The sequence below is a fragment of the Esox lucius genome, chromosome 5, assembly GCF_011004845.1.
Source record: "Esox lucius isolate fEsoLuc1 chromosome 5, fEsoLuc1.pri, whole genome shotgun sequence".
NCBI classification, from domain to species: domain Eukaryota; kingdom Metazoa; phylum Chordata; class Actinopteri; order Esociformes; family Esocidae; genus Esox; species Esox lucius.
Window position 1 is genome coordinate 12,500,847 of NC_047573.1, and position 21,010 is coordinate 12,521,856.

At 43.2% G+C, this 21,010-nt stretch overlaps 1 protein-coding gene across 2 annotated transcripts in view; it reads left to right on the plus strand.

Moving 5' to 3' along the window:
- Window positions 1-19,225, plus strand: part of rnls (renalase, FAD-dependent amine oxidase) — a 33,307-nt gene extending 14,082 nt beyond the window's left edge. For both annotated transcript variants that reach the window (XM_013133927.4, XM_013133928.4), the window contains exons 5-7: window positions 9,633-9,806; window positions 16,493-16,668; window positions 18,659-19,225. In XM_013133927.4, coding sequence (XP_012989381.1) covers window positions 9,633-9,806; window positions 16,493-16,668; window positions 18,659-18,811 — 503 coding nt within the window. In that variant the 3' untranslated portion in view covers window positions 18,812-19,225. The remainder of the gene's footprint in view (window positions 1-9,632; window positions 9,807-16,492; window positions 16,669-18,658) is intronic.
- Window positions 19,226-21,010: the final 1,785 nt, after the last annotated feature.

Here is a 21,010-nt window from a genome sequence, read left to right on the forward strand (position 1 = left end):
ATGATGTCATCAATAGAAAAGTACCAAACACATCCATTTTAGGGGTTGCATAAATGTCAGCCAAAGCTCTGTACTGAATGGGTGGTATGCAGCTCTGTACTTCCCCACTCACTTGCTGAATTAGAGCTAGTCAGAACATTTTTGCTCCCATAGTTGTGCCAACAGCTTTCATTGTTGAGGAACTATTTGAAACGTGCATATTTTTTCATGTTCTTTTAAAATCGGTTCTGCAGATCTGTGACTGCAGCAGATGAGGAAGTCCCATAGATGTAATCGTAGTTAGGATTATTAATATTACTGTTATTATTTTTAAATGGAAAAAGTCAAACATTTGAAAGATGTACTATATCAGCTGTCTAGATAGCATTTGATAGCTATCCATACCTTTTTAGTTCAGTTTGTGTGATGCAATGGCTTTTCAGAACTAGTGCTAAGATTCCCCTTTAAAACAGACAGTTGAACTGGCACATTTCTTACTCGCTGTCTGCTTAAAATAACCACTCTGGTTTGACGTCAGTGCCGGAGCCTGCAGGTTGGTTCTGTGAATGTCTCTGTTTGGGACAGAATTAAACATACGCTATATCTCTGAAATAATCCCAGCCTCTTATGCCCGGCAGAGCACTGTTTAACCCAAAAATAGTTTAGCTGACATCAGGGCAACCTAACTTAATTTGACTGTCCTAAACAAAGGGATCTATTATGCTTGTTTATAGAAAGAGAAGAAGTCCCTCTAGCAAATGCATTAATAAACATCCCTGAAAATGTGCTGGTTAAAAGTAGGCTGCAGCTGATGAGAAATTGGTCCATATGTGATGTGCTTTCACTCCAGAGATAAAAAGACAGGAGTTGTCGAAACAACACAAGAAGTGGGACAGGCTGACACCCAGATCACTAGGCTAGCTCTGGGTAGGTGGTGAACCTCTGTTGTGGTGAGGCTTGAGACGTCTGAGATGTATTCTTATATATAACCTCATTTGCCAAAATGTTCTCCCTTAAACGTTAGCACACCAGTTAATCACAAAGAAATAATTCATTTAGTGTAGATATTTCTAGCCATTCTAACACAACTTCTAGTAGGCTGCTCAATCCGAACCTCTGCTTGGCCAAGACACTACCTGGTTCATTCTGTAGAATGCTTCTAATGTGATCCTAGTCTAGATGAATTTGGAGAAGAAATCCTGTCAGCTTCCTAAAATATATTGTCTTTGCCCTTCGACATTCCAACCTATTAGATCTCCACCGGGATCTATTGGGAAACCAGGCTAATGACGGGGCCTGGTCACTCCTCTGTCTGGGCTTTTTTAGCGCTGACAAACCCAGAGTACTGGGTGTTGAGGGCGCTGCCGACCTCCTCTCCTCTCTGTATGCACACCAACAACTCACCCTGTCCAATAAATATTTGACTAATTGTCAGACACAGCTCACTTACAAGTGCATTAAGTTAGAAAAACAACTTCCCCTTTTCTTTTTTTCCCCCCTTTTGTAATAGGACGTTGGTCAAAACTGCTCAAGCAAATATTAAAGGAGAATTTCACTATTTTATAACTTGATGTTAGTTTGATCTTTAGTCAGAAAGTAGTCCGCAGACCAAGCGAAATGAATACATTGTTCAGGTTTTTCTTTTTATCAGCTAACCTTTGCCACTGTTAACAACAAATCAGTGGATGTAATGAATGGTTGTGAGTATATATTTTTTGTATGGCCAAATTACAATAAATCGTACTAGTAATGTAGAAATATTATGAGAAATTTATCGAATTACAATGTAAAAATGAAAAAAAGATCCCTTGTTATAGCTCCCATAATGTTGAAAACAAGAACAACAGGGCTTTTCTTCAACATCAAACAAACAACTTTTTGGCTTCACAGAAGGTTTCCCGGTTCACCTTAAAGCACCTTTTAGGTAACATCAAACCAAATAATATTTGTACATAAAAGAAAAGTAACTCACTGTATTGTGAAGTTGCCTCACAGGGCCCCATATATATCTAGCTATTGGTATGTTTGGACTTCAAAAGAAAAAATGCCATTAACATTGATTACAGTTGGTTCTGTACCATATTCATGTAGGGAACAATGTAACATACAGTAATATTAAAAGTCTCCTTTAGATCAACCTTTAAAGGGCTGAGAGATCAGAAATGACAGGAATGGCACAGTTGGAGCTTGTGCGCTTAGGGCTGTCTCACTGAATAACTTTTCAATGCAGTGCCCTGGTGCTGGGGCCTAGCCCCCCCTAGGGAAGCAGCCAAAGGCTGGGTCCTGGCTGGGAACAATGGAGAATGGATGGGAGTAGTGGTCTGACCCATTCAAACCTTTGTGTTCACCAGCAACAATGTCCATTTAAAACAATACTAACGTGAAATAAATCTCCTACCACCCCAGTTTAAAAATAAATAGATTCTTGTGCTTTTGTGAATAACCACTCTTACCGATGATAGAGTGACAACACGTTTTTCATTGAGTACTTGGTTTAGGTGGCACAGTTCATTCGTTTGTATGTTACATTCAGACATGCCACAGAATGCCACTCGGTAATGTTTACTCTAACAGCAGGCCATGTTTTGTACAACCATGTTCCTGTGTTATTTCTCAACTGTTGCCACACTCAAAATACACCAGAAAGCATGTACGTGGTTTGAATGTTAGGTATGTGTTAACAGGCTTGTGGTTGGTGTTAGCCTTCATTTGGGTCTTGCCAGTTAATTTACTGTTGAGTAGGTCTTGGTGTCTGAACTATCCTTATTAAAGTGAGAGTGTCATACAATCTTCTCGGATTCTCTTCATTATTTTCCTCATGGATGTCGATGCCAGTGGCAAGGTCACCGTTTCCTTGTACTCTATGTAGTCACACTCAACTGAGCCCAGGATTAGCCCGTTAGCCGGCAGCCAGTGTCTAACCTCGCCACATGGGATGTTGATGGTCACAAATTGCATCAGGTTTGATGTAGGTTTGGGTGGTATGATGGTATGGTAAACCATGGAATTTCAAAACCGGCAAAAAATGCGCGTCCAGTTTCAGGTCGTAGCAGTACACGCGCCACTGCGTGTTTGGTCAGAGAATTGCATTTCACTGTTTGCATACATTTCGCTGTGTAACATCACTGACTCATGGAAAAGTGCTGGGCCTGGTAATAGTGAGTTGGCACCAAAAAGACGATATGTCAGCATTTTGGTTTCCCACCAAACAAACCAGGAGAGCCAGCAAACCTTTGGATATATTTGTGTTTACATGTCCTAATAATACAATTCTTGAATCATTGACTTGTAGCCTATTGACAGATTTGCATCTGAACAACAGAGACATTGCCTATACTGGGGACATATTTTGGGATGATATGAAAAAATGGATTCTGCCCAACCTTAGATTTCTACTCACTATTGGACCTAGACTAGAGTACCATGAAGATGGGTCACTCTGCGCTGGTTTTCCCTAATTGAACAGCGCGAGTTGCCCCAATTCCCAGGTCCAGCCAGGTCTGGGTTGGATATTATTTCATTCCCGCATTGCTAAAGGCTAACAAGGGAATGTTAAGCTGTGTTTTAGGAAAGAAACTTCCACTTTATAGTCCTACATTTAGGAAGTACACCCCTGATTATCCCGTAGTGCTGCAGTGATTGACAGTGCCTGCCTGTCCACATTCTCTCCTCACACTTCCCATTCATTTGGAGTCCAGCAGCTCTGCGGTTCCTTGGCCCGGGCTGCAGGACCTATAAATCATGTTCAGCCTGGCCCAGCACTGCTCTTGAGGTAACATGGCAGACTAGCACACAGACGTCATGAGGAAATCTGCCTTAATTCTGTATATATCCTGGCACAGTTCTACCAGGAGTCTGCATGGTAGGTGCTGGACATATGAGAAGAGGGCTTTGACTCTCTACAGGGTGGACTGCCAGGGTGTCCGTCATCCTTGCCTCAAAGGACATGTCACCTTGGAAGAGTAGCAAGAGGCCCAGTGTTTAACACCCAATTCTGATCTTTGGGATTTAATGTGAAAACGCCCTTGTCTGACCTGCACGTCTCTTCCCTCACTCTCCCTTTTACGCCCCATTGATCGGTTGCGAGCCGTTGAGCGCGTTTCATGATGACATTCTCTTTTACAGTCTAGGCCCCGACAGATGGGGAAGGGGCATCGCCATTTATGATGTGTAACCAGGCCTTGCAGGTGACGCGCGGCTCTGCTTGGCTGCCACTTGGCTGCCTGCGCAGGTCCTTTACAAGGTTTGACAAAAATGCAATAAGGTGAAAAGTGATTGCGGTGGGTGAGGTGGGTGGGGGGGGGGTACAACAACATGCAGGTGAGCATGTCTGTTATCAGACTAGAGGACAGGTAGAAAGGAGAAGTGCTAGGAGCGGAGCGGAGGGGAATTCTTAGCCACCTTTTACATCTGTTTATTCTTGGGCTTGTCTTGATTCCTTTTTTTTGTTTTTTTTTGTTTTTACTTTTCCCACTTTTCTCCGAAAATCCCATTTGAAAGTATTCCGCAACAATGCTTAAACTACATCAGAGGTATTTGAGGTCTACTACATGTGAATATTTGGGTGTTGTTACCCTTTAATTGAAGTGTGCACTTTGTTTCGTTAGCGTAAATGCTAATTGCTACACAAAGAGGTAAACACGTATCACATACTGTAGCTCGTGCATTCTCTTTGCTTCTCCAGAACGTACCAGGGAATCCATATCACTGATCCATTCTGTTTATTCTGTGCTAAAGTTGTTCAAATGACATTACATTTCTTTACATTAACATAATTTTTTACTAATTTCTATCTATATTTAAATATGATTGAACTCTGCTAGATTTTTCTCCCAAATAACACATTTTATCATTTATGGGACGTCCTTCACTGCAGAAAGTGTTTATATACTGTATTTTACTATACATCAATGCACAAAATGCAGTGCATTTTCTCCTCATTACAAATATATGATGAATGTTGAATTTTGAAATGCATTTTAATTGTATTGAACAGTCTTTGTGGTGAACTATGGTTGCAGTAACTTGTTATCATAGCAAGCACACAGGCACACACGATAAAACCACAACAGAACGCTCTCTGTGCTATTTGTTTGCCGTGGACCATGACCTTAACCTTAAGCACATTTTAGAGTTTAAGCTTTAAAGTTTACAGTATGCCACCCTCTTACAGTGATGATGACAATCGAGTATTCCACATCCACCTTTCACTTCATTATACAAAGCCCATCTCTATGCCTCTTGCTGTAGTATAGTCATCGATATGAATTATGATGCTTAATTAAGGCATTGATTGCGGTTAAATTATTGCCCATCAGGCAGTAAGCCCAAGGCTCCACATATAAAGGGCCATTGTAATTGACTGTTGGAATTAATCCCATTTAATGAAGGGGCTACAGACCATAGACCATCCCAGTTCTGATGCATAGATATCGTAAAGCATGCATGGGGGGGCTCTTTCTAATAATGTTTTCGTTTGACCTTTGCTACTGTACTTCATAGTATGTGCTGCGTATTATTTTAATGTTGATATCGACAAGAGTGTGTGGTAGTTCAAAAGTTCCCAAAATTCAGGGCAGGTAATTATTTCAGGCCAATGCTGGGATTGCCAACATTATTTAGGACAATATTACTGAAATAATCCTTTCGCTGAGAACTCTGCCTACCCATTCCTGGTACCAGGGCCTCCGTAGAGGAAAGGTTCTGTAGGTCTGCCCTGCCAGGTGTCTAGACCACGCCTACAGTAGGTATCAGAATCTACATAGCTTCTGGAAAATGCTTTGCTAAGTTGGTTGTTCTGGAAAGCTGTTCTCCGCGTTTTCAATTTGTTCTAGAAGTGCTGTATCTGCATCTCCAATAACCGCAAAATCACTGCTTAAATGTACATTTGTGTGTGAAAAACTCTGTATTGCCGACAAAGCACCATAAACTCTGAACATGGACACATCTGCCTTGTTCATGCCAGACAGCCTGTAACAGCTCAGACCAAAGTAGGATGGGCTTATGTCAAGAGTGGGTGAAGGTATTCACAAGCGGGACCTATTCCAGCTAGCCATTTTTACGTAGCTTTTATTTAGCTAGTTTATATTTATATTGTTATTGCAATTAGTTCTGAAAACATCTAATCTGTGCTTCAGAACCAAAGTGATACATGTCTTGACAAATTAATGATCAGCATCAGCATGCAATGGCAGGCACATATCCAGATTAGCGACCAGAAAGAATGTTTCATTTTCTCATTAAGCATGTTGGAGTAAGATCCATACACATTTTGAAATCTACTACGGACGCATCTTTGCATTAACAGTAATATGCTGTAGAGTACCTGGAGATTTTATTAATAACTTCTGTATTTCATATTATACTTTTTTGGGTTGCTACTCTTTTAAGTTGGCAAAAGGATTTCTGTCCTCTACTGTACAGATAGGCCATGCTTTCCCTCCAGTTCCTCAATCTCTGCTACATGGAAGGCTACAGTGGATATACAAAATATACACACCCCTGTGAAAATGCCAGGTTCTTGTGATGTAAAAGAATGAGACAAATATAAATAATGTCAGAACTTTTTCCACTTTTAATGTGATCTTCGAGGGCACAAACTTTTAAATAAAAACCTTACAATAACCTGGTTGCATAAGTGTGCACACCCTTAAGCTAATACTGTTGAAGCACCTTTAGATTTTATTACAGCACTCAGAACTATTGTCTGTGGCAACGTATCACTAGTTTTACAATTGGAAGGCTTTTTCAGATGAATCGGTCAACTTTTTGTTGGGTTAAATATAAATTGACTGTAAACCAATGGATATCCTGATGTTTTTACATGAACTATTATTTTAGATACTTAGTCAATGCAATACACTGTATATATAAACAAACTTCAACACTAGTTGTATGACACACAAACATACCTGTTCCATATTGACTAAATCCAGATGTCATGCAACCCTATCCGCCACCTGTTAGACATCTGTGAATTGGGCACCAGACCCAATAACTCCTCCAGATGAACGTCACATTGGAAAGTCATCTGGAAAAACACGATGCATCTCTCAAACCCACCCACAACCACACGCTGTAGCCCAAACCACTGAAGAGAGCAGAGAATGCACTGAACTCTGGATGAATGAGTCTTCATCAGGACACAATTTGTCGAAACATACAAAGAGGATAGAATTGAGCATGCCTTCATGTTTCAGCTGGAGGATTCCACAAACACTGCATTGGGATAGCATTATTCAGGATCGTTTTGATCCAAAATAATCTTTCCCCTCATTTCAACAATGGTTACAGCTTGAACAGCTCCAAGAATGAGATGTAGGTTATGTATGTTTGGTGGACCCAAATGCTGACAGCTAAATAGATCAAGCCTGTGAAAAGATTAATCTCTATTCACATCCTGAGATTTTTCTTTTTATTATTACCAAATGTTTGGGTTTGACTGACTGCATTTAAGTTGAATGAATTTGTAAGTAGAGCACTAAATCCTTTTGGCGTGTGACTATAGTCTGTTTGAAATGATATTTTGTGACAAGATAAGCTCCTGCTAATGTTGGTAATCTTTATGTGTGTGTGTGTGTATGTGTGTGTGTGCATCAGATATTACCCAGCCATACTGAGGGCTACATTTACAGGTGCTTAATCTGAACTAACCAAGGATGGTACAAAAAAAATATGAAAGGCCCACAAACTGTAACATGTCATGACCTTGTGATGGGTGCTTTCATATTCCCCAATCTTCAGCCCTCTGTTGTGCTAGCCAGTGCATTTCAGTTTGTGTTGCTCTATGTGAAAGTATAAAAAAAAAAATGCACTCGCTACTGTATCTCACTTACATGTGTGTTAAATTATTTAATGTCAAAATGTACAAAAAAATTGGCGTGTCACTATCCATGCGTTTTGTTACTGTGTCTTAGTGGGATTTAGTGTGTGCCAATGGGTTTGTCGAGAAGTGTGCTGTGGCTTGTTGGGACGATCGGCGCCTCGCCTTGGTCGGTTACCTTGTGCTGTGCATGGAGGTTTGCGACTTCGGAGAGTGCTGACCATGAGAGAGCCAGGACGTTCCACACCAGGCGGTGCATGCGCAGGGAGAGCCTGGGAGTGGCCTTCAGCCCCCCCAGTGCACAGCTAGCCGCACAGGGCTCCAGTCCCATTGAGAGTACCTGGACCGTGTCACACTCCACATGGGGAGCTGGCCGGGGGGGACATGGAGCACCTCCGGAAGGTGTGAGAGGAGCTCCGACAAGCCGGCCTCATGGGTTACCTGGGGCTATCCAGGAGGTGCTACCTGGGGTGTCTTATTTGGACGGAGACAGGAAATTGAACGTGAATTCGATGGTAGCCTCTACTCTGACCGACGCCCTAAAAAAAGAGGGTCGAATGGACACCACCTTCTAGCTGCTCGAGGGGCCACTGACCACTGACCACCGTTGTTCCCCCGCAGGACTTTGACAGGCCATTCATTGTACAAACTGATGTGTTCATTGTACAAACTGATGTGCCTTTGGGCACCTCACTAATTCATCCGTGTTTGTCGTCTGTGCCTTTGTGTTGTTTTAACATCTTAAATCAGTGGGATATTAATCAGTAAGACGTATAGTTATGTGTACACTGCTATACGTTAAGACTGCTTGTGCGCATGGACCACTTTGGGTGTATTAAGACATCACAATATTTTTTACCTCTTGGCCCCTCTATCAATATTTTAGTTCGTGAATATCTTGTTTGAAGTCAAACAAGACAGTTTCAAAATGCATTCTGCATTGATCTGAGTCGTTGTTCAGATTCAGAAATCTATGTATTACACAACCAGTCCGTTTTGTTTCTGTACAAAAACCTTTCTCAGACTTTAACAATTTTCTACCTACATGTCTGCTCCGTGTTCCAAGATTCACCTACACTGACAGCTTGCTTGTTGCTTTTCCTGGAAATGACTGTGTGCTTTAATCCAAAAAATAGTTTTTTTGCAATGTGTCTAGTAGAAATATGAATTAGAACCCCAGCTTTGACCTCTGACCTGCATATGCTCCTTACTCTGGGGCCCTAAATAACTAAAGCCTGGCCAAGCTAGCACACAGAGGCCAATAAACAACAGATGTCCAAGAAAGGAAACAAGGATAGCATTGCTTTGAAATGGTTTTGTGTGTGTGTGTGTGTGTGTGTGTGTATATATATAGACGCACAGTATATTTACAACATAGTTACAATGTGGTCTGGTAGGCCATAGCATGTATGTATAGGCCTATACAGTGTTTGAGTGCACGGGGTCTGGCAATAGCTAGCATGTCTCATGATACTGAATGCACGCTCATTAATTATACTCTGAGCGCACTAAACGTCATTAGACATGCATTTGTATGGGTCAATACAGGTTCATTCAGATCTTCAGTGCTTAATGGAATCCGGCGTCCACAGCAACATTACATCCTGTTGTCTTCCAGCATTGCTAGTTCCAGCGTGGATCAAATCCATCTAAGGATTTCCATGTCGTCTAACGTTCCGTGGTTGGCCACCCTCTGGGAATGAATGGCAGACAATCCCTTCGTCTCAGAGTGGTGTCCCTTGGAAGTCTAGGTTGTGTGTGTCCTGTGTAGCCTACCTGGTTCTGGCCTGGTGACAGACGTTGTCCCTTTGTTTCCCCCCCTGTGCTGCAGTGCTGGAGGACAGTCAGAGGCTGCTGCTTGAGGCGGTGAGCTACTCATCCCGGTACGCGCTGGGCCTCTTCTACAAAGCCCAAGCTCACATCCACGTCCCCTGGGCCGCCAAGTACATCTCCAATAATCCCTGCATTCGCTTTATTGCCATCGACAATAAAAAGCGCAATTTAGGTCAGTGCTCCCATTCTCTGTCTCTCTGAATCCCTCTCTTTTTATCCTCGCTCTGTTTTTCAGAAACACTCTCTTTCCCTCTCTGTCTGTCTGTTCCTATCTCTGGAAGGCATGCATAAGAATTGTTCTCTAATTGAGTGCCACTGTTCAGCCTACATAGAACTTTCCGTGCTACAGAAGCCTACTGTAATATACTATCAATGGAGATGTTTTTATTCAACCTCACATTTATTTTGTGGATAAGGCCGGAGAACGCCTCCGTACGTCCTCAGTATTTGGCTCCACGAGTGCTGGGCTGGCACATGAAGTCCGTTGGTAGCCAGACTTCATTACTGATTAAACAATGCAGGGATCAAGCTCCTGTGATCCCATGCACACCAGCTTTCATTAGCTTTGTGTTCTGCTTAAAAACCACTGCCTCGGCTGCTATAGGGAAGAACAGCATTTTCTCATAACAGATCTGGAGTGTTTTATACAGAGTTGTGTGTGGTTGTGTGTGTGCTTCGGTGAGAAACAGTGCATGCATGCATATGAAAGCGTCTTCGCGCGCGTATATGTGAGAGATCGAGAGAAACTGAGAGTGATAGATAGTCTTGGAAAGTGGTCATGCACCTGTCACCTCTCATCCACTCTGCTGTTCAGAAGTCAACATGGTAATTAGAGGGGTTGTTCAATTTTGCATTCTACTTGGCTCCTCCGCCCGGGAGCCGCTGCTGCCCTCCCCATTTCACCCTCCCCTGCTAGGCTTATTTATTTCAGTAATGTATTATGCGTGTAGCTCTCGAGAAAGCAGGGGTTAGTAGCGTGCAAGCAAACCTCACACAGATGATTTCTGACTGGCCCTTTAAAAGCCTGTGAATTCAGAGAGCAGGTGAGGTGCTGTAAGAATAGCCACGGAGAATCTCTCTAACTCTGTGGTGGTCTAAAACAGCAGGCTCAGGAGAACAGGTGTCAGGCTACACCAAAAGCACACCGGACAAGACAATGACCCCATGTCATTACCAAACAGGTCAGGTCCAACAAGGAGCATTCAGAAATATACAGTTTCTTGTTCAGAATGTCATCGATACTTGGATTGGAATTATATAAAAGTGAACAACTCGAATTGAAACAATGCATAATTTGGTGCTCTGAGTGGAGTCTGTCTGGATTTTTTACCCTGTGGTGTTTGTGGCCTGTGCTCTCTTACCTCTCCCTCCGAAGCAGTTTCTGCATTGTTGCACATTTTTCACATTTCATTTGGTCAGATCTTTTTGTGGTCATCGTAATTGAGGGAGAAAAAATTACGTTTGGTGCTTGTTTAATTTGTGGATGATTTGAGGATCACCCAGGTGCTTTGTGGCGGACTTGAGACAAGCATGACAACATGTCCTTAGTCAGTAGTGGTTTCCTTCTTGCTACTCTGCCATGAATCCTATTTTTGCCAAGTGTCTTTCTGATGGTGGTCTTAAACACTGCCATGAGCTGAGGTGAGAGAGGCCAGCAGATCCCTGAATGTTGTTCTAGGGTATCTTTTGACTTTATGAGTGAGTTAAGCCTCGTTTTGGAGAGATATTGTAGCAACTCCTGGGAAGACTCACTAGTGTCCCAAACTTTCTCCGTTTAGACGATATGGTTCCGAGTGTGGTTCAGTAGAGCCACGGATCCTTAGAAATGACTTTAACCTTTTCCAGACTAAGGGGCATCACCAACTGTTTCCCAAGATTTTCAGGAATTTCTTTTGAATGTGACATGATGTGAATTTGGAACCTGTGTGCCAGCAACTTCAGTCTGATGGCCAGGGCCACAGTCTGACTTATATGGGGCAGGTCTGGCCAAAATCAGGCCTGATTGTTTACTAAGGTATTCAAACATTTATTTGTTAAATTCTATCTCACTTCTGAGCTTACGAGCCCTGTACACTACATGTTGTCTGACCACCTGTAGCCATATATCATTTAAAAAAACTAGTAACAGACTGAACAGTTCATCAGTATTTGGATGGTAGCACAGATTTTGACTTAATTGGTCAACTCCATTGTATTTTTTTTATTTCTGTACTTTCATATCCTGGAATTAAATAAATAAAAATGTTGCTTCCTGCCCGCTTCTAATACAGGGTTTACGTTAGTCGGCAAATGTAGTTCTGTTGCAGATTAGAATATCAATGGGCAAAATGTCAGGTGGGAAATGTGCCAAATGTATATATAAATAGATTAATAGAATATTAAATAGCTTAATATTGTGTGACCTAAATGGTCTGTTGCCAAGAAAACAGCAGGGCTCTGCTCACTCTTGCTGTAAGACATTAGCCGACTGAGTGGTCATGTGACTAAGCATGGCGCCAGATTCAAAAGCAGCACACTCCGGCAGCAAATCCAGCATACGACTCCGAAATGTCAGACCCGGATTGAAAAAAACAAGCGATGGCCAGCACGACCACAGAAAAGAGTAGTTATTTGAAATAGACTAGTTATTTGAAATAGCCTTCCTTACAAACGTGTTTCAATGTTTAATATGCAATGGGACAACATACACTCACCTAAAGGATTATTAGGAACACCTGTTCAATTTCTCATTAATGCAATTATCTAATCAACCAATCACATGGCAATTGCTTCAATGCATTTAGGGGTGTGGTCCTGGTCAAGACAATTTCCTGAACTCCAAACTGAATGTCAAAATGGAAAAGAAAGGTGATTTAAGCAATTTTGAGCGTGGCATGGTTGTTGGTGCCAGACGGGCCGGTCTGAGTATTTTACAATCTGCTCTGTTACTGGGATTTTCACCCACAACCATTTCTAGGGTTTACAAAGAATGGTGTGAAAGGGGAAAAACATCCAGTATGCGGCAGTCCTGTGGGCGAAAATGCCTTGTTGATGCTAGAGGTCAGAGGAGAATGGGCCGACTGATTCAAGCTGATAGAAGAGCAACTTTGACTGAAATAACCACTCGTTACAACCGAGGTATGCAGCAAAGCATTTGTGAAGCCACAACACGCACAACCTTGAGGCGGATGGGCTACAATGGCAGAAGACCCCACCGGGTACCACTCATCTCCACTACAAATAGGAAAAAGAGGCTACAAATTGCACTAGCTCACCAAAATTGGACAGTTGAAGACTGGAAAAATGTTGCCTGGTCTGATGAGTCTCGATTTCTGTTGAGACATTCAGATAGTAGAGTCAGAATTTGGCGTAAACAGAAGGAGAACATGGATCCATCATGCCTTGTTACCACTGTGCAGGCTGGTGGTGGTGGTGTAATGGTGTGGGGGATGTTATCTTGGCACACTTAAGGCCCCTTAGTGCCAACATCGTTTAAATGCCACGGCCTACCAGAGCATTGTTTCTGACCATGTCCATCCCTTTATGACCACCATGTACCCATCCTCTGATGGCTACTTCTAGCAGGTGTGATGGTAATTCCATGTATCGACACTCTTAAAGGAGTAAGAAACAGAGACAAAGTTCTCTTGGCACATAGTTTTATTAACTATTATGCAAATATGAGAGACGCGTCAAACACTTACATACATAATCATCCGAGGAGTCTCTAAAGCATTGGGAAATACATTCAATACTTATAGAGAAATGGGTGGGGTTAGGAATCCACATGGTTGCACCATAAAACAACCTATGTTCCTTATCCTTCCTACCCCCTGTTGTGTATCTTCCTCTATCCTGCTGGAGCTTTATGTTTACCTCAACACCTCATACTTCCTTTCCCACAGCACAACCAACATTCCTTTTCTCATCTAAACAGTCGCTCAGTCGTTTAATCAGTTAGAATACATTATTAAAGACATTTCCCTGATACAGGATAATGCACCATGTCACAAAGCTCAAATCATTTCAAATTGGTTTCTTGAACATGACAATGAGTTCACTGTACTGAAATGGCCCCCACAGTCACCAGATCTCAACCCAATAGAGCATATTTGGGATGTGGTGGAACGGGAGCTTCGTGCCCTGGATGTGCATCCCACAAATCTCCATCAACTGCAAGATGCTATCAATATGGGCCAACATTTCTAAAGAATGCTTTCAGCACCTTGTTGAATCAATGCCACGTAGAATTAAGGCAGTTCTGAAGGCGAAAGGGGGTCAAACACAGTATTTGTATGGTGATCCTAATAATCCTTTAGGTGAGTGTATATTTATATCCATACATTTTAATGCGCATTATCTAATTAGAAAATATGGTCGGAAATGACAACATTTGACTTACGATATTAGTCTAAATATTTTACACATGCTTTTTTTTTTTGGTTGATCAGATACAACAAATAAGTGACAAAAACGCAAGTAATTATGTTGTGAAATTAAGCAAAATTGTGATGTCGCAAAACAATTCTAAATTAGATTTAAATTATTTTAAACATACTGAAGTTTCACTAAATGATCTGACATCCTTTGAAAACAGACATAATTCGCATGGTAGGGACATTTCTAATATTGACTTCAAAATCCCTTCATTCACATTGGAAACATGATTTTGGAATAAATATTTTGTGCAAAAAGATTGTTGTCTATAAAATAATGAGTTGTAGCCTAAATGCTCAGTTCGCAAAGATTGTGAAGAGTTCATTCTGCTTACTAATTTAAGTAAAAAAACATTTGTTGGATCATAGAGTTTGTGTTTTATTGCCGTTTAAATGTAGGCTATTATATGGCTATTTAAAGCATATGTCCTGTAACTGTAATTGTACATTATACAATGCCTGGTTATAAACATACCAAGTGTATTCAAATCTGACCCTGGAAGCCAGTTCCACTCCATGTTTTCATTGCAACCCTCTAATCAGGGACTTATTTGGACCTGGGACACCAGGTGGGTGCACTTAATGATGAGGTAGAAAATACAAACCCATTTCAGCTCTCGTAGGGTAAGATTTGAACACCCCTATATTAAATTATCAGCAAAACTTTAACAGAGATTAAATAATGACTAGAAAACTCTTGTCTTTGTGAATGGCAGCAGTAGGGCTTAATTCTGAAGTTAACCGAAACATTTTATCTGTTCCGATCAAATGCCTCAACATTCTGGATGGCACAAGAACCCCAAAACACACTGCAGACGCAGCCAAGGAGTTCTAAGGGCAAGTGTTGGATTGTTCTTTCCTGGCCAAGTCAATCACCAGACCTGAATCCAATTGAGCATTTGTTTCACTTGCTGAAGACTGAAAGTAAAAAAACAACAACAACAACAACCGGGAACTGTAGATGGCTGCAGTACAGGCCTGGCAGAGTATCACCAGGGAAGTTACCCAGTGTCTGTTGATGTATAAAGGTCACAGATTTCAGGCTGTCATCAAATGCAAAGAATTTGCAACCAAGTACTAAGTAAACTGTTTCTAAGAAAGAGCAAAGGTGTCATATGGTGAAGCATTCAAAGATTGCGGACTTAAGTCATCTAACTTGAGCGTGAGATTACTCTCCTTATGTCCGTGTACTGTGATGTCCAACAAGGGTCAGAGTAGCTCTCATACCCCTAATCGAACTCGGAATGGCCAACAAGGGAGTTTAGCATCTCTGACTTGGTCCCAAATAAAACAACCGCCTGTTTCTGATGTGTGGGCTTGACTCACGCAATGTCGTCTTGTCTGTCGTTTAAGAAAAGGAGCCAAGCAATATGAAACAAATGACCTTGTGGTGACGCTGTTCTCTGCTCAGACAGGTCATGCACGGGACATGTTTATTGGTGGCAGTAAACCATTATTCTCCGCAATCAGTTTGGTTATAAGAAAATATCATTAGAGAGATGACTTTACAATGGACAGCCCCGATAAATCAATGTAAAGCATCCTTTGTGGGTCAGTGCCCAGAGCAAACAGGAGCTGTCTCTGGCTGTCTGCCTGTCTACCTGTCTGTCTATCTGCCCACCTGTCTGTCTATCTGCCCATCTAAATGTACACTCCCTTCATGATGTCACCACCAAACAGCCGGATGTACACCAGACAGCACTCCAAGCCTTTCTGTCCAGTTACTAAACAGACAATACATACACCACGCAGCCATCCGGTATGCCGACTGAGATATTTCCCCTTATAAATCCTGTTAGATTTATGCAGAAGTATAGGTGCTTCTGGGTAAAGTCGTCTGGTTCATTAAAAAGCCATGAAGTGTCCCGTTGGAGTCACGCATAGTTTTGATTCCTGTTTTGTATTGACATGGGGCAGAGTAAAACCCACCTTTTTCCCAGGAGTCAGAATCCCAGTATTCTGCTGTCAGATTATGGGAACCGTGTTGACGCCATGGATGATTTTCCATTCCATTAAACATAGTAGTTATTTCCTTCTCCGGTTTGAGGGCTTTTTGTATTAGTTCTGTCTGACAAAAGGGCTTTGGATATACAGTACAGTATATTCAACACTGCATACTGTTTAAATGTTAGATGGACCTTTCACTGACTTCACTGACTAAAGAAAACACAAATACTAAAGTATTTTTTGTTCTTTCCTGCAATGGGAATTGTAAACCTAGTTCTTAGCGGTGCCATATCCCTGTGTGTCTGCATGCTGTGTAACATTTGCAGGGTCTGGTCCGTCCATGGTGCTGTGATTCTAAACTGTGCTGTGTAACACCTGCAGGGTCCGGTCCGTCCATGGTGCTGTGATTCTAAACTGTGCTGTGTAACATTTGCAGGGTCCGGTCCATCCATGGTGCTGTGATTCTGAACTGTGCTGTGTTTGCTGTTCTTTGCAGAATCCTCTGAGTGTGGTCCCTCCATCGTGGTTCACACAAGTGTTCCCTTTGCCATGAAACACCTGGAGGAGACCAACCAGCAGGTGGAAGCCATCATCCTGGAGGAGCTGAACAAGCTTCTGCCTGGCCTACCGCAGCCTGACAGCATCAAGTGCCAGAAGTGGAGATACTCCCAGGTGAGAGGGTTTGTCAGACAGGGCTTTTAATGGCACCACTTCGAGTTTTACTTCTTTAAAAAAAGACGGTATGCCCCTCATTTTCATTCTTAATTCTTAATAGTTTGGTTTGGTCAAGGTATATATTGAAGTAATGTCCAGTTCAAGGCGGTTTGGCATGTTTTGGCATGACTGGGTTCCCATGAAAATAATCTTCTGGGTAAATACAATGACGAGGGACACACTGTGTCTATTATTCACCCAATTCAACTTACATGTGTTAAGTTGCTCTGCTTGTGTATACTGAATGTTATTTTTTTCAAGTAGCTCCAATGTCCTGTTTACTGTGATGTTTCCCTGGATATGTGCTTCTTGGACCAGATGTTGTGTCTTTATTTACTCATGTCCAACAAGAACATGTCCTCGTTGTGTTCTCATAGTTGTTCATCGCTTTTCTGTTATGAGCAAAGTACCCACTTCGTAATGAGCTGGAAGAAATGCTGCCGAGAAATCTTTCAGTTCATGAGCGAGGCAGAATTTGCATGCTTCAAGGTAGAGGAGGTACAAAGCTAACCACAGTTCATCACTCAATCGTTTGCATTTGGTGTCTTTGTCTCTCTCTCTCTCTGTAACACCCACACACACACTGCGCTGAGTGAGGCTAGGCTGGGGATCAGAGGCCACAGAACATCTGTGTGGGAGACCACATCGTTGGGAGTGTCAGAGCGTGGCCCTGAAACTGGACCAGCCATGATCCAACACACACGCTTGCACATTTGTACTGTAAAACTCATACACGACCACATGCATACTGTAATGCTCACTTGTACTGTACACACAATGGGATCCTGTTGAATGCACGAGCGGTCCTTCTAACAATGATCAGTGTGACAGAGACACATGAGGAAATGAATGATCGTGACAGACGTTGCTGAGATATCCATGAAAGGTTAGAGGTTGCTTTCTCTTTAGATTATTTTGGTTAATTGTTAGCTGCCAGACTCTCTTGCTTGCCTCGCGATAAAACATGTTTATATTGGGGCATTTATCTTACTGTCACAACCCCCCCCACCCCGTCCCCCCTCCCCCTCCGCCCCCCCCTCCTCTCCGTTCTCTGTGCTCTTTGCCCTGGAAAATCAGCCTCACACTGTATATGGAGACAGCAGGGCTCAGGACCTCTGTATCAACTTACCACTAGAGTAAACCAAACAATTTGTCCATGGCCACATTTCAACAAGAATGCTTATCCATTGATTTCCATGGTGATTACCTCTCAGAGACGCATGACCAAACCCAAAATAACATTTCTGGGGAGGGGCGTGTTGAAGGGAGGCGGGTAAGGGGGGTTACGATAGCAGCGCATAGTGGGCTATAACCATGCCTATTAAAAGCACCAGCAGGAAATGGATACTATTTCCTTTACCCCGAGCGGCGCGGGGCAGCGTACCTTGATGTTTATCTATCTGCCGCCTCTCGGCCCCAGTGCAGGCCAGCAGACGCCCATGAAATGACCCGTACTCTGCCACGTACGCTCACAAGTCATTAACACTCGCAGCGTTCCCAATTTAAACCTGGGGGAGACGGCAGGCCGCAGGTCGCCTCTGCCTGTATGGACAAATCCACTCCGTTTGGCCCGGGCTTTATATGTGGTGTCCCACCATAACCGGCACGGTTAAATACCGATTTTGGGGGATTGGGGGGCTAACTGTAGTTGTAAAAACAAACCGACATGCCACCGTAGACGCAGCGATGGATGAAGGTGTGGCGGTGACAGCCGTCAGTAGTGTGTCGTGTACTGTCATTGTGTTATTCATCAGTGAAGGACAGCACACTGCCAGTTCCAGTCAATAGCCCGGCAGCATAAAAGGACAGACCAGCCGTCGTTTGGATGTCCTGATTGTTAAGGCCACTCCAGCTGCCGCTCTATGGTCTTCATTGTTCGCTCTGACTCTTTTCTCTTTCTCTCTCTCTCTCTCAACCCCCCCCCCCCACACACACACACACTAATTAGGTGACAAGCTCGGTGGCCGCCTGCCCAGGGCAGATGACGCTGCTGTCTCGACCTCTGTTGGTGTGTGGGGGCGACAGCTTCACACATTCCAATTTCGACGGCTGCATCGAGTCTGCCCTGAAGGTGTGTGACGTTCTGAAGTCCTCTCTCTGAAGCCCCGCGGCGGTCGGGAGTGTGGAGTGGGGGGGGGGGGACTGGGGTTTATGTTGCGGACGGTATGCTAGCCATTAATCCGTTAGCCCGATCGTGATTATAGGTGACGTCTGGAAAACGAGAGTTTGGAAAGTCCTTGATGTGTCATAATTGACATGTTGCTGACACGTTGATGCTATATGGTGGAGGACAGTCAGGAGACGTGTTTGCTAAGGTGCGAAACAGCTGTGTATAACATGCCCTATGACCTACTAATTCACCAAGGTGCCGCGTGTTTCCATCCAACAAAGTGCTTTAATGAGTGTATGTAAAGCGTTGGAACTCTTAGGATTTCTCTCTGTCTGACTTGTGATTGAATCCAGGTTTCTCTTTACAATTCAGGTTCAGATTAAATAAAGTGTTTTTTAGACCATCTCTCCTTTGTGTAACTCCACTTTCTTCTCGCCTGACAAACACGAAGATGGCAGGTGGTATAGAAAGCAATCCACCGAAGCTCCGGGCGGATTCATACAAAATAGATGTGGGTAGTCAAAAAGCAATTTGAAAGTAATCGAAGGTAATTGAGATCCCTTAATGACTTCCAAATGCATTAGTCAGAGTAGACCCACTCTGTCCTTTTTGACTATGACCATGTCAGCCAGCATTGTGTGCCGCCCTCCTGGCATGCTGTAGGTGCAGCCTGGGCTCCGGGCCTGCCTGAAGTGTCTGGTCTGGCTTTCCTCAGATCTGCCCGGGGCCTGTGGGGGGTCAGGTGCTCTGGTAGAGGCCATGTGTCTCCCACCAACGGCATCCGTGGCGGTGTAATTCCACCAGGGGCAGCCGCCCGACACTGACCAAGTTCAGCAGCTTAGTGGCAGAGCAGTAATCTGGGACAAAATGTTTGGCAGCCGGTCTGTAGAGAGAGCCCCCACTAATCCGCCATAATTACAGTGTTTTGGGCTAGGGGCCCAGGCTGCTGCAGCTGGGCCCGTCGTAGGTCCGGCGTGTAGCGCCCGGGTCAGGGTTAACACACACACACACACACATACCCATATGCGTGACATACATCATCCCCCCCCGGCTTTCCGGACCCATAGAGCAAACTCCAGCGATGGCACAAGTTTTCGCTTCCACACAGGCATTGGAAACAGACGTGTGTGTGAACAGACCCCTGAACAGATTTCACTCTGGACTGAAGAGGTCAACATTGCATCACCGGGATCCGTTCTTGGTGTTTGGGAATAGTTGTTCTTGCTTGGCATGTTCCATGTTGACCTCAAAGGGTTTGCCCGGTTATTCAGGTTGTTGTTGTTCATCTAACGCTGTTTTTCCCCTGCAGTCAGTACATTGAATTACTGTTCTCCGTTCTCCCATTTGATGTCCACATGCAGTGTTTATAATTTTATTTGACTGAAATCGATACAATATGTCTCATTGTGTTACATCAGATAAGATGATGTCTGATAACTAGTAGTGTTGGCTCTTTTTTTTGTGAGCTCATGTGGCTCCGTTCACCTAAATGAGGTTCTCATCCTGCTCTTCCTTTCAATGCTAAATATTTGCTAGCCAAATATCTGCCAGCAACCATGAAGAAACCATGCAGATGTCCACTGTGATGCCCCAAAAGTAGGCTACTTTAATGTCAGTTGTACTACATAACATTTGCTTACTTGTTAGTTTGTTAGTTTGCCTGCTCAAATCCATACTTTGTAAAATACAACCACCGACCATTTCCTTGTTTTTGTGTGGCTCAAAGAAGTTAACCTTCATGCAATTTCATAAACTTCTCTCGTCTACTGCCTCAAAACCCACTGGATGAGAAATTCAGAAGGGAGGAGAGCGGATGTAATGCGAGGACTATGAAATTGAGATAAGTCCCACGTCTTTGACATCTGGGAGGTTTGGAAGACAAAGTATGAATCTGAGCATTCTTTATCAGTTCCATTGTTCGTTCCCCAATTTCATTTCATTTGTGATGATGGAGCAGACACCATAGCCAGTGTGAACTAAACATTTCTTTTATTGTTGACATTGGACAGCCCTTCAAAGCCCGTTCATTTAGAAGTAGCATAACATAACAATGAACAAAGTGCCTGAAGACATGGATGCACCCAGCTGTACTGATGACATGGGTTCCAATCCACATGAGCACGGGTCACTTTCAAGTGGACTAAAGGGACTGTGTGGAGTCCTTCCTCTAGTGTCTAAAAGACTGAATTT